General features: G+C 37.2%; 1 protein-coding gene across 1 annotated transcript in view; it reads right to left on the reverse strand.

Annotated features, from left to right (window-relative positions):
* DMGDH (dimethylglycine dehydrogenase) overlaps nucleotides 1–12,931 on the reverse strand; it is a 51,024-nt gene that overhangs the window by 13,205 nt on the left and 24,888 nt on the right. Inside the window, exons 8-14 of the mRNA XM_020783720.3 lie at nucleotides 11,914–12,083; nucleotides 11,477–11,630; nucleotides 9,605–9,770; nucleotides 8,624–8,754; nucleotides 6,380–6,597; nucleotides 6,042–6,199; nucleotides 4,454–4,513 (exon numbers count right to left, since the gene is read on the reverse strand). Coding sequence (XP_020639379.3) covers nucleotides 4,454–4,513; nucleotides 6,042–6,199; nucleotides 6,380–6,597; nucleotides 8,624–8,754; nucleotides 9,605–9,770; nucleotides 11,477–11,630; nucleotides 11,914–12,083 — 1,057 coding nt within the window. The remainder of the gene's footprint in view (nucleotides 1–4,453; nucleotides 4,514–6,041; nucleotides 6,200–6,379; nucleotides 6,598–8,623; nucleotides 8,755–9,604; nucleotides 9,771–11,476; nucleotides 11,631–11,913; nucleotides 12,084–12,931) is intronic.

The raw sequence follows: 12,931 nt of genomic DNA on the forward strand, positions 1-12,931 counted from the left end.
AATTATATACACAAAACTAGTCAACTGCATAAAAGGGCATCAGCATCTGCTGCAATCTGCTTTGACCATTGCCTTACAACACACAGGAGGCCGTGTCTGTGCAATATTTTGAAATTAATTATTCTTCATCAGCCATTCTTGAGTGATTCCAGGACAGCTTTCCAAATTATATTCTCTTGACAGATAAACATAGAAAAGACTTTTCACCCCTAGGGTCAACCAGCATTTGAGAGATTTCATTTTGTGAAACAACTGCACCAAATTAGATTCCTTGCTTAAGGAGACACAGGAAAGAAGAAAATATTGGATGTCTCTTCCTTTGAAGCAGATAGATAATGTACACATCTTCCCACTCAACATGCCTTCAAAATGCATTTCTTCCCACACACCCACCATATCTATCATTTATGTTGCAAGTTGGGGTGACAATGCACTGTTCTATATAAAGGACTGAGAAGTACAGTATTGGGTGCTGAAATCCCAATGGACTTGTCAGCCTGGTTCAGACTAAGAATGAGTCTGAGGACCTGGCTACACTAGTTAAAAAAAACCCAGCCCCTATTTGAATTTTAAGTTTTAAATCAATGTAAAAAAAAAAGGTGAACACACAATGCATGTGGAAGCTCAGGTTACTTTGACAGGGAATCGTGATTTTCGAGCAGTAGCAGGTTTATTCACTCTTCCACCAGAGAGAGGGTCATTTATTTTAACTCAGATGTAGAATCAATTTAATTTCTAGCGGTTTGCTATAAGTAAACACCTCTGTCAGAATATTTTCCCCAAATTTGTTTTATCTGTCTTTTTGAATATAAGCAAAGAAGAACTGGACCGTGCAGGTGCGGAAAAGCAGCCACCGCTCCCACTGCCACAACTGCACCAGCAGCTAATGATACTGCTGCTCCAGGCTCAGATGGCACACATCTGTCTGAAGGGCTTGTCTTGCTGCTAAGACACATGCTGGAAGAACCACGTGTCGCCCTCCTTGCTACCCAAAGCCACAGCAGCAATAGCTTCCTTGTTTCCTTCTGCTCTTCCTCCTCTTCTTCCTTGAGGCGCCTTGCAAGAGTGATGCCCAAGCCTTGGCTGCCTCTTCCTTTTATTCTGTCTGCATGCCATCCCCCACACCCTTTTCTCTCTTTTTCCCCCCCTGGGTTTAGGAGTCACTTGCTTACAGTCTACTTTAATTGCTGTATCACTTAGTCACTAAGAAAGGAATTCATTTGGGATTGTGGGAGTAAAGGAGGGAGAGAAGATGAAGAAGGGGAGGGGAGAAGGACAAGAAGGAAGAGAGGAAGCTTTGCCTGGTGTGTAGTTTTGAATCTTCCTTTCCCTGCCTCCCTTCTCCCTTAAAAGAAACACTGGAATAAAAATTGCCCCAAGGGAATGCACACAGCAATTAAAATATCATGTGACTGCCATGTGACTTTAAATTGCTTTTAATAACACTGCTGCATATTCTGAGGTATTTCAATTATGTAATCAGGCTGTAAGTGAGCTAAGGATCAGGTTTAATCCTGGTTTCTGTAAGAACAAAGGACAGCTCATTGAGTTTGAGTGGAACGCAGGACTGTGACCTGTTCTTGAAATGTCAGTTTTCACAATCTTCATCTTGTATGTAGAGGATCTACAGAAAGAGTACATGAGCCCAAAACTCACTATGACTGGCATATGTCCAGTTAGAAGTCCAAACTAGAGTAGGTCCACAGAATTAAATGTTGAACAATAAGTCAATATTTACATAAATACGACTTGAGTCAACTTATCTACCATAACTGGTCCTACCAACTGGATTCAGGCTACAAATTTAGTTGTTTATCTGAACTGGGCCATTTCGTGTTTCTAGAGAGTTAGAAACTGGATGATATTACTGTATCTATAAACTGAAAAAAGCAACACTTGTGAAGCCTCTCTGAAAAATGAAAAAGACCATAATAAGATTTACTTTGCATACCACAATTAAAAGGTACGGTACTTTCACACGAGGAACATCTACATAGGGGCTAAAATGAACCTTGTATGCATACTGAAACAGCAAAACATTCCGTAAGCATGCACTGGGAAGCTACACGTTTATGTGGGATTTTCAAGTTAATCCCCCACAAAAGGCATTTACTGTATATGTATGTTAATTGTGTGTATTATATAGTACTGTATTTGACTAGTAGAGGTTTAATCAATCAACTCTAATAAATGCTATTATTCAGGACATGCTATATCCTAATTGTTTCCAAGCTCAATTCAATGTAATTTTGATTTAAGAAGCCCTAAATAATACTTCGGGGCCAGGATGACTGAAAGATAATCTCCTCCGTAATGCTTGCCCAGAATTTAAGATCTTCAGCATCAGCACTGTTACTAATCACACCACATTGCAAACTTAGGGTAGTGAGCATGTATCCTTTTTTTTGTAACAATACACAATTGTGGAAATCCATTTAAGGGGAAATCAGCTTGGCTCCATCTGTACTGAGCTGCTGGCAAAAGTGGAGTGAGATCAGTTGTTCTCAGCTCCTAAAGTTTTAAAATTATTTTTAATCTGGTTTAAATAATACATTGTCCTTGACTATTTTACTGTATATTGCTTTAGGGCCTGGTGTGCAAAAAATAATTTACAAATGCTGTTAATACTGGTATGGAGATATGGATATGTACAAATATGATATTGATACCAAAGTGGGGTAGATTTAGTTTAACAAGCAGAAAAAGCTAGTTAGGCTGGAAAAGGTCAATCAAAGGGGATCCCTTACCATTGTTCCTTCTTGTCCTTTCTAAAAATTCTTTGTTTTCTTTGAGGAAGAACCAAGTGGAATTCATGAAGACTCAATCAAAATATATTAAGGATGCTCTTATTAAAACAAGATGAGCAGAGAGATCCAGAATTAGAAGACATATTATTCATCTTGGCTTAAACTACCCTTTTAAAGCCAAAATATTATTTCTACTGATAAATAAATACCAGGGCGGAATCTCCCATTAGACAAAGTCAGACACCTATGTCAGGCAGCAGAAACTAGAGGTGCAGTTTATGGTAGGAAGACACTTAATTAGCAGTTTTATGCAGTTATTATTTATTATTTTTCCCTACCACTTGACACTTAATTTTTTTTACTAGAAACCAAAACATTTTCAAATATTTTCAAATCAATTAAAATGTGCAGAAATTAGGTTATCTTTGTTTACCTCTCTGTATTGTATGGTGTTAGATGGCTGAAACATCAAGATGAGCTGCTTTAAGTCATGGGTAATTTTGAAACTCTCTTGGACTTTTTGAAAAGGCTCTAACAAAAAAATATTAAGGGTGGGTAACTTTTGAAGCCCTTGTTGGAAGAAATCTGTTCCAGCCAAGCAGTGGAAACAGTCCTCCATCCTAAATAATCCTATATTTTACTACTCTAATGCTTCTCTATCTGCTATGTTTCTATTATAAATTAGGGATTGGAAATAATTAGTTTCATTGACTTTTTAATATGAACTGACTTAATGCTTTATTTTTTTATCAATTTCTCCAAATTTTGTGAGGTAATTATCCAAATTTTAAAGTGTACAAAATACTGTAACATATTTGGGTACATTGTCCATAGTAATTGTTGTTACTATCCTTAATTACATTTATGTCCTGCCATTTCACTATAACAGAGTGTTCAAATGCAAACACAGGATGGTGAAAATTGAGACCTCCAGATATTGTCTCCCATCATTGTACAATTAGATATACTTTGATTTGGATTCCTGCATTGACCAGTGAGTTGGACTCAATGGCCTTATAGGCTCCTTCCAACTCTATGATTCTATCATCCCTGGCCATTATTTGTGCTGGCTAGATCTGTTAGGATTTGCAGTCCAACAACATATACAGGGCCACATATTCCCTACTATTACATTGGTGAAAACTGTGTTCAGCGATAAATACGCTAGGACTTAAACAACATTTTATGTTACCTTCTGTGTAGACCTCTTATGGGAAAAACCCAAGCCAATTCAGAAATGGTTATTAAAAATACCATATGCATGATTCAACAAATACAACAGTTACATAAAAGTAACCAGTGACATTGTCACAAGGTTGCACATTATTGCCTACTTTTAATTATGTAAAGTGTGGAGGCGATAGGATTCTTCTATTTTAAATTCGAAATAAAAAGTTCTGTGCTGCTCAGAGAACCATGCCACCCTTTTCTTCTCCAATGACAAAGCAGTCCAAAGAGCATAGCAGACAGTTCCCCAGTGTTTCTGCTGTGTCTAAAGAAGGTGCCAAAATGGAATCAATGGGAACATGTTCAGGATTAAGCTAGCCATCAAAACAACTTCGTGTTTTGAGAACACATAGGAAACCGTGCTGCAGAAGAACATGACTGTCGGACTAGTTTTGCGGATATGATGTATAGTGTTCCACTGTGAACTCAAGAATACATTCACAAATAACTAGAAAGTTCTAAATAAGTTATAGACCTACCTTATTTAATTTTATAAAATATTTCAGTCCAGCTTCCAGAGGATTAGTGTCACAATTCATCTGTGTAAAAAAGAGGCAATATTGTAATTAATCACTATGATAACCACTAGATGGCGTATGCCCTTCTTTTGAATATTTGTGTCATTCTCCAGTTATTTCTTTTTATATCCACTCTCTGCTTCATTAAAGAAAAACAATTTTAATGACATTTGTATAATACTGCTCCAAATATGAATTGCAAGAATATATTGCTTCAATATCTACTTTAAACAGAAAAGTTAACACAAATCTAGCTTGCAAAACAAAAAATGTCTAGAGGCATAGGCTACTGGAAGAGACAACAATTTTGAAGTGTCATAGGAGATTATTTTCTCATAATGTTTTTGAGGGCTATGAACAAATCCTCTTCTTCATTTACACATGAAATTTAAAAATTTTGAACAAGAACAGCTATCCCCATCATTACAGAGAATTTATAAATCACATGGTCTTAAATGCAATGAATGCACATTTTGTCTGAAACATCCTGTGACAAACAAAGATATATTATGCATGTTTACATAACACAGAAATGAATTTGAAAATAACGGCTGTGATCCTAGACAAAGCTATCAAAAAGGAGGTCTGATTGATTTAATAGTTCATGTTGTTTTCCCTGAACAGTCTTAGCTCTTGAAGGAGCTTTCTAAACATGTTTTTTCAGGTGTCAGTTGAGTTAGTCTACTGCAGCAGAAACAGGAAAGAGTCCTGTGGCACCCTTAAGAGTAACAAGTTTTATTCAGCATAAACTTTCATAGACTGCAGCTTACTTGCATCTGAAGAAGTGGGCAGCAGCCACAAAACCTTATGCTGAATAAAACTTTTTAAGTCTAGAAAGTGCCACAAGATTCCCTGCTGTACTAGCTAAAAGTGGAATTTGGGAACAAGTTCCACAAGTCTTAGTAACTGAAACCAATTTATAATGAAACAATACATGATTTAATGATCAGAACCTGCTTTTGTTAATAACGCCACCAAGATGTATCACTACAACTTGTGAACAGAACTCTCAAAATTCTGCAGTGTACAGGTGAGAAGAGCAACAGGCTATTAAAAAGGAAGGTTTAATAACAGAAATGTAAAGGACTATCCTGTTTCTTTCAAACAGAAGGATGAAGCATTATAATAACCATTTTCTCTCTCCCTATTTTACTATACAAAGCATTGAAAACAGACATTCATTTACAGCGTTTAAGTACAAGTTAAGGATGTAACAAATATTCAGAATCTTCTCATCCTTGATGAAAAAGAGTGCCTTGAGTAGGGCTGTTTTCGTGAGCAGTAGCATTAGAAAAAATTGTTTGCAAATAAAATTATCCTGCATTTTTAAAAGCCTGACTTTTCCCCCCAAAATAAAAGTACTTTATATAAAATAAAATTTTACACTTTTTGTAAAAATATCCCTGAATATTGAAATGCACAAAAACTCTTGCAATCTCATCCAAAATGGAGAAAACTCTGAGGATCTACTTCCGGAGTATATAACTATTGGGAACTAATACACAAATAATGCAAAAAAGAAGTGATAACAAAATGATTTGTTTCAAACCTCTGCTCCCCAGGCTCGAAAAGCTTTTTCTATCCTTAATGTATTCATTGCATACATTCCAAAGTTGTCGATTCCTTCTTCCTGCCCTGCCTCCATTATGACAGAATATAAAGCTGCAGAATCTTCTCGCTTGTGGTACAACTCCCAGCCCAGTTCACCTATTGCAAACCAAAGATTGGCATCTTAATCAAGTCCAGAGCTAAATCATGGTCACTACAATTTAAAAGTTTAAACCAAGATTTAAATGCTTTCCCCCTCACAGCTGGATCACCTGAAGCCATCAATGCCTTTTATAAAGACCAGTGAATTCCAAGATTGATAGTTTCCGTATTACTTACCTGTATAGGATATTCTAATTGCAGTAACTGGAATATCAGCAATTTTTAAATGTCTGCAGACTAGAAAATTAAATGAATCATCACTGAGATCATCTGTTGTTAATTTCTGGAGAACTTTCCGTGCATATGGACCAGCTATGCCTAATACTCCAATTTCTTCAGTAATATTGTTGATTTCCACATTATATTGTCCTCTAATTGCCTCCTCTTCAATCCACCTGAATATTTAAGACAATACTTTATTACTCCAAAACAAAGAAGAGTTTTTGAAAAAATTTTATAACTATTCATATGCACACATGCACACACACAAGATTATTTGTTTATGTGAAAATTCTCAGCCATTGAGACAAAGTTATCTGGAAGTTGAGTCACAACAACTGGACTGCTTTCTTAATAGGTTGAAACGTTTCTCCACCCCTGTTGAGTGAGGGATTGTCTATAAGCACATGTATGGTCTCACTCCCAGTCCTTTGTCCATCTAACGAGCCTATTCAGAACAGGGGGAAGTGAAACCAATGTGGAGGCTATATCAGGGGTCTCCTACCAACTCTCCTAAGACTGAAGAAGCTACTTGGATGAGTAGCAAAATGTTTCAGCCTAATAAAAAGTCAAGTTGCCATGACTCATCTTCCAGATTATTCTTTCTTGTGTTTATATTATATCTAATAATAACAGAAACATATTATTAGAAAAAAATCTGTTTTTCTCTCTGTGTATCTTGTACTGTACCACGGACAAACTATGGGACAGATTTTCTCCAGACTAGGAAGGTAGATTTGGGATCATCTGACTTGACACTCAGACTATGCACCTTGCCAAAAATAAAAATTAAATAATAAAAAATAAATCAATTTGTGTGCACTTGAACATTTGTTTAAATAACTTGATGGATCTTCACAAAATCTGCAGGATACCTCCAGGGAGGTCTGAATTCAAATATAGCCTATGTGATATAGAGATCTTTGGAAGTAGGGCAATTATTTTTTTTGTTTCCTCAGAGTCATGTGGTAGTGTGAGACAGAGGGTGAGAGGGATATCCCACTCGCCGGAGAGCCGTTCCGCCTCAACAGCAAAGCTAATGAAGTGGACTCCAAACCTGCACCAGAGCCTACAGCAAGACCTCAGCAAGAGACAGATAGAGGAGCTGATGGAAGACATGCAGAAAGTGACAATGGAGGAAGTTCAGGGAGAAAAGGTGGGAAGAGAGAGAGAAAAGAGGGTGGAGTTTGAAGCAGGAATGGGAGAGGTAGAGAGAAAAGAGGAGCAGTTACTGCCTGGTTGGGAATAGGTATGGATGCAGGATCTCTGGATGGGATTATGGGAAAGATTAAGAGTGCCCAAGGAGGAGGCAGGTTATAGAAGGAGAGCAGAGATTCCACCCAGACCCTCTTATTGGGGGAGAAGCTGAGATGAGAAAGTGGAGAAGGAGATTGAGAGAGGAGAAAGAAAGAGTTGAAAGAGAAAGGAGAGAAAGACTGGAATGGAGAGCAAGGGAGATGAAGAGACGGAGTTACAGGGAGGATCCTGGGAGAGCCAAGACCCCAAGAGAGAGATCCTGTGGGATGATGACCTGGATGACGAGACCTTGTCCCTGTTGAAAGGCCTGACAGGGCAGACCATAAGAGACTGGGTCCCCACTGATCTACCAGGACCATGGAACAATAGTTATGGAAACCTGTTCTTGTTTGAAGATTGGAAACCCTTCTGGACCCATTGGCAGAAGCAGAAAAGACTCACAATCATGTTCCAGACACTTGTTTATTGTTAAATGCACCAATAAATATTTCACCTGTTTTGAAGCAACAAAAATCTACTGATTTCTTTGAACCAAACATGGAACCAAAAGTCGAACCTTCACATGTATATAATTTAAAAGATTTTAGCAAGTATAGTTCAGAAGCGTTTGTTTTGAATTATGCTGTTACGGATAGGGGATAGATTCCAAACGTTCATTAATTGGGAGCCATGATGGCTGGAGGCTTATGGAATTTGTGCTCCTTGGATAAATCCAATGAGTACCAAGATGAAGACAGAAAGAAAGAGATAAATTCAAAAGAAAGTCCCATCATAAATGTCACATGTTGTCAACATCACCACCACCATCATTGCTACTGTACTTTTTAGAGTAAATGCCACATAATATAAAAAGGCACAGGCTATTTTCCTGCGCAAGTAGTTCCTCCACCATTCCTACCACTACAAATGGTTTTAAAACCGTGAGTAGTTAAAATATATTCAAACCTTAAGTCATGAAGCTCTGATCCAGACCCAGTGATTAGCAAAAACTCCCCTGGTTTCAGATGTGAGACTGTGAGCTCAGCATAGACTCGACCTCTTGGGGTTAGCATATGACTTATGTTTGTAAAACCTACCTATATAAGGGGGAAAAGAGTAAAAATTATAACACTGCATTATTAGCTTCAAATGTGTAAAATAAACAAAGTTCTTTCTATGGGATACAAACTGTGAACCGGAACAGAGTTAAGACATGCCTTACACCCCACTGAAGTCTATGAGACTTCTGGGGCCACAAACTGTTGTCCTGTTTTTCTAATAAGAGCTCTTACTACATAGAATTAATAAACTTCTAGATCAGCAATTCATGTGTATACTGTTTTTTAAAAGAACAGAGCTAAATACTACACTTGGCTTAGCCTATGCAAACTCTCTAGTGAGGGACGGAAAAAATTATGCTCCTCTCCAACATACACTTAATTTGGATCTCATTGCTCATCCATGATTTGGAGGTAATGCTTATATGAGACTAGCATGCATAAATGCTTATTTGTACAGATTTAATGAAGCAGTCTGTACTCCATTCCATTCTGAAATATATAAACTGAATAAAATAGGCAAAGCATATAGGACACAGCCAACAGGTTGTCCCCTTTGTGGCCATGAAATGGTCCTAAGGATAGGCCAGATTAATCAATAAAGTGTGAATGAAAATCAACCAAACTTTTAAGCAATTTAGACAAAATGCAAGCACACAATTAACTGTTTTTAAAGGCTACACTGGGACTCAATCCAGATAATTTGTGATTATATCTAACTTTTAAATAGTCACAGAATTGATAATTATAAGATTGGCATTTCACCTATTTTCCCTTTTAGAGTCAACACACATGGAAATTCAGATGAAAAGAGCTAGAAACTAAAAGTCTTTCCCAGACTGAACAGAATCTGATCTCAGACTAACATAAGTATTACATTTCTGCTTACCTTGGGGATCGCATTTGCAAATAGATGATCCAAAAGTTTAAGAGAAGCACTGCCTTTGATGCTAAACTTGCCAAATGGAGTAAGATCAATCACACCCACTTTTTCCATCACCTGTTTATATTCACGACCCACAGGTTCAAACCAGTTTGTGCGTTGAAAATTAGGCCTGGAAACAGAATGTTAAGGTGCATTTTCAGAGGGGGAAACCAAGAACACCTTGCTGAGTAGTTTTCAGGTTAGTTTTAAACAACTCACTGAGCATGATACTATCTTTACATGGTCTTCACCTGCCACACTTTTATTTAATCCTTCTTCCCTTTATCTGAAATAATTTGTAACACATCAGTGTTAGGCATACCTAGTTTGGTACCTGTATCAATTACTTTCTGTAGCACAACAATAGCTAATATCTAACTCAATTACAAATCTAGATCTACAAAAACAAATGAGTCCTTATTTTAAGTTACAAGCAAAATCTTTTCCTCTGTAAGTTGCCATTGGTTCTAGGCCATAACATATGATGGAGAATAAAGGTACAATCCTGTAACCACTGTTACGATGCAACTATGAGGGCAATACCCCTCTCACCAGGCATGTGAATGCTTACACAATTGCTTACTCCCATTAAATGGTAAGGATGCAACCTTGTACATATCTTTAGGAATGACAATATTTGCAAACTGCCCGCCACACAAGTCACACACAGTCTCTTCATAAGTGAACACATTACAGATCGAAAAACATATAGTAGGGTAATGTATATCATAGTGGCAGTAGCAACAACAATGAAATAACATCAAGTAGATTTGGGCTTATTGGTGACTCCTTTCAAGGTTTTCTAGGCACAGAGTATTCAGAAGTGAAAGTGAGTGAAAGAAGAAAAATGTTTGCTCATATTTCTGTGATGCGCAGAAAAGCAGCATACAGAACCATCAGCTGCCCTTTACAATTGAAGAAAATTCTTAGGAGAAAGGCCCTTAAGTGTCCTTGGTCTCAAGTTTGTTACAGCTTTAGATAACAGGCTCAGTGCTTTTAAAAGGCAGACTCAGTGTTTTTAAATGTAAACTTGATTCAATGGCAAATAAGTAATGAGTATCGTTCCCCCCCCCAATAGAAGTGATTCACCGTAGAAAGACATGGCTTTTGATAATTCTGCACTGTCTGTAACTTCTGGAGTCCAGACCAACTTTATGTAGGCATCTCCAACAACTGCAGAAATCCAGTTTTTAGGTAGTGCCTATGACCAACCAGCTAGTACACTATGATCAATCATGGCTTGTCCATGAGAGGCTGTAGCTGCCACACCAATTAAAACTGGTGTAAGGGCATAGCTACATTTTTTGAATTAGATCGCTTTTTCTAAACACATGGAGATCGCTCCTGAAGCTTCTATAGTTGGAATCTAGTTAACCACAAGTTAGTGTTAGATTGCTCTCTTTGGTCCATTGGGTGACAATGTGTCCCTCCCCTTCTCACCCCCCACCTCCTGCCTTCTCTTTTGCATTAGTGGATGGCTATTAATGCTGGATTTTTATGCACACAAAGAGAATGGCTATGTTTCAGCCCTGCGTTTCTCCTTTTCTTCTTCTTTTTAATTAATTTTTGGTAAGTGGCGTAGCACTTAAGTGATGCAGTTCAATAGTAGAAAAGTATTTTTAAAATAAAAATGTGAAATAAAAATAAAAATAAAATTTTTCAATTCAAAATAAGACACAGGTTACCATCTAGTCATGGCCAGACCACACTCTGGATCCAGAGTGTGGATCCAGGAACACCACTACATAAGTACAAATCTGCTATTTTAGAGAGAATTACTCTTGCTGCACAACAAACAAAGAGAAATAAACAATCAAACATTTAACATTGATTTACTTGTATCCAGTCTCATCTCCAGGTTTGTAGAACCAATGAGGTTGCTCCCATCCTGCATGGAATCCCATGGAGCATTTAGATGCAAGGACTTCATAAAGCCCACTGACTCGTTCTGTAGGTCTTCCAGCAAACCTTTCTTCTTTAGGATAACCAACTAAATTAAAAAAACCACCAAACATGAAAAGCAATCACACTGTGTATGTGTACAAAATTATTTTTCATGTACCTGAAAGTAATATGTCTTTACCATACATCTTTGAAAATGGCGGAGATGAATTAAAAAAGTTGGCACTTATACAGTAATATGAAATGGTTAATTGCTTAAGCAAACAATGTGGAAAAGCATTCTCCTTTAGTGCAAAACAACAAGTGAAATGAGTCAAATGGCAATTTTATTTTCTATTTATATTGGCAGAAATTATATGCAACTATCTTACCAATGTTATTAAATCCATAAGATTCTCGTGCTTTTGCTTCTGTGTAGTCTGTACTTGTCCATTTTCCATACCTATTTGGATCTAATTCTATTAGATCAAAAGGAGGTTCCCCATCAAGTATCCAGTCACTGAGATACTTTCCAATGCCACCAGCATGGATGATGCCATATCTGAGAGGAAAAAAAATCAGTACTTCTCAATATTCCTATACAAGAAACAGCTCAGCACACAACTGGTTTTTTATGATTCTGTTACTTATTGGCAAGTTCAGTTAAATATGTAACACTACAGCAGGCTTAGTTTTGCCTAATGTGAGGCTCACAGCAAGCTAGCAGAGGTCAACTCAGAACACATCTGGAAATGTGGACATGATTCCCAAATAAAAAAACTGGTTCTGGGCTGCTTCATACAGGATGAAATCTCCAACATATAAGTCAAACTTCTACATAGAAAATGTAATAAGCTGTAACTGTATTTTGTCATATGTGACAAAACTACTATGTGTCTATGTCCCGTGTATTCATATAGTAACAAGATACTGTACTACTAACTGCAGCTTCTCACTACATAAACACAATGATAAATAGACACATATACATACACATGACATGCTGGGTACCTGCTGGGTACCTCCAAAGAAATGCAGCATGTCTTCTGCATAGGGAACACACCTTGTATGGAGAATTCTTCAAAGGATGGTCACTGGAGACATATGGTACTATCTCTTTGTCTTTTTGTTTTTGTTCCTTCTCTGTAAATAAGGGAAAGCTTTGACCTCCTTATAATGGCTGTGAATGTGAATGAGATTTCAAAAATTGATAGTTCTATCCTGACTCATATCATAATTGCAGACAATAAGAATAATTTTGGACGATGGCCAGTCCAGATTTAAATCAAACATTACATGAATAAAGAAATTGAGCAAATTTATCTAGATCCAGGAATATTTATTTTGAATCAAATCCATCTTGTTCTTCTATTTTCTTTTAACAATGATCACATTGGATAATCTGGCTTT

Source organism: Pogona vitticeps, chromosome 2, assembly GCF_051106095.1.
Source record: "Pogona vitticeps strain Pit_001003342236 chromosome 2, PviZW2.1, whole genome shotgun sequence".
Taxonomy (NCBI): domain Eukaryota; kingdom Metazoa; phylum Chordata; class Lepidosauria; order Squamata; family Agamidae; genus Pogona; species Pogona vitticeps.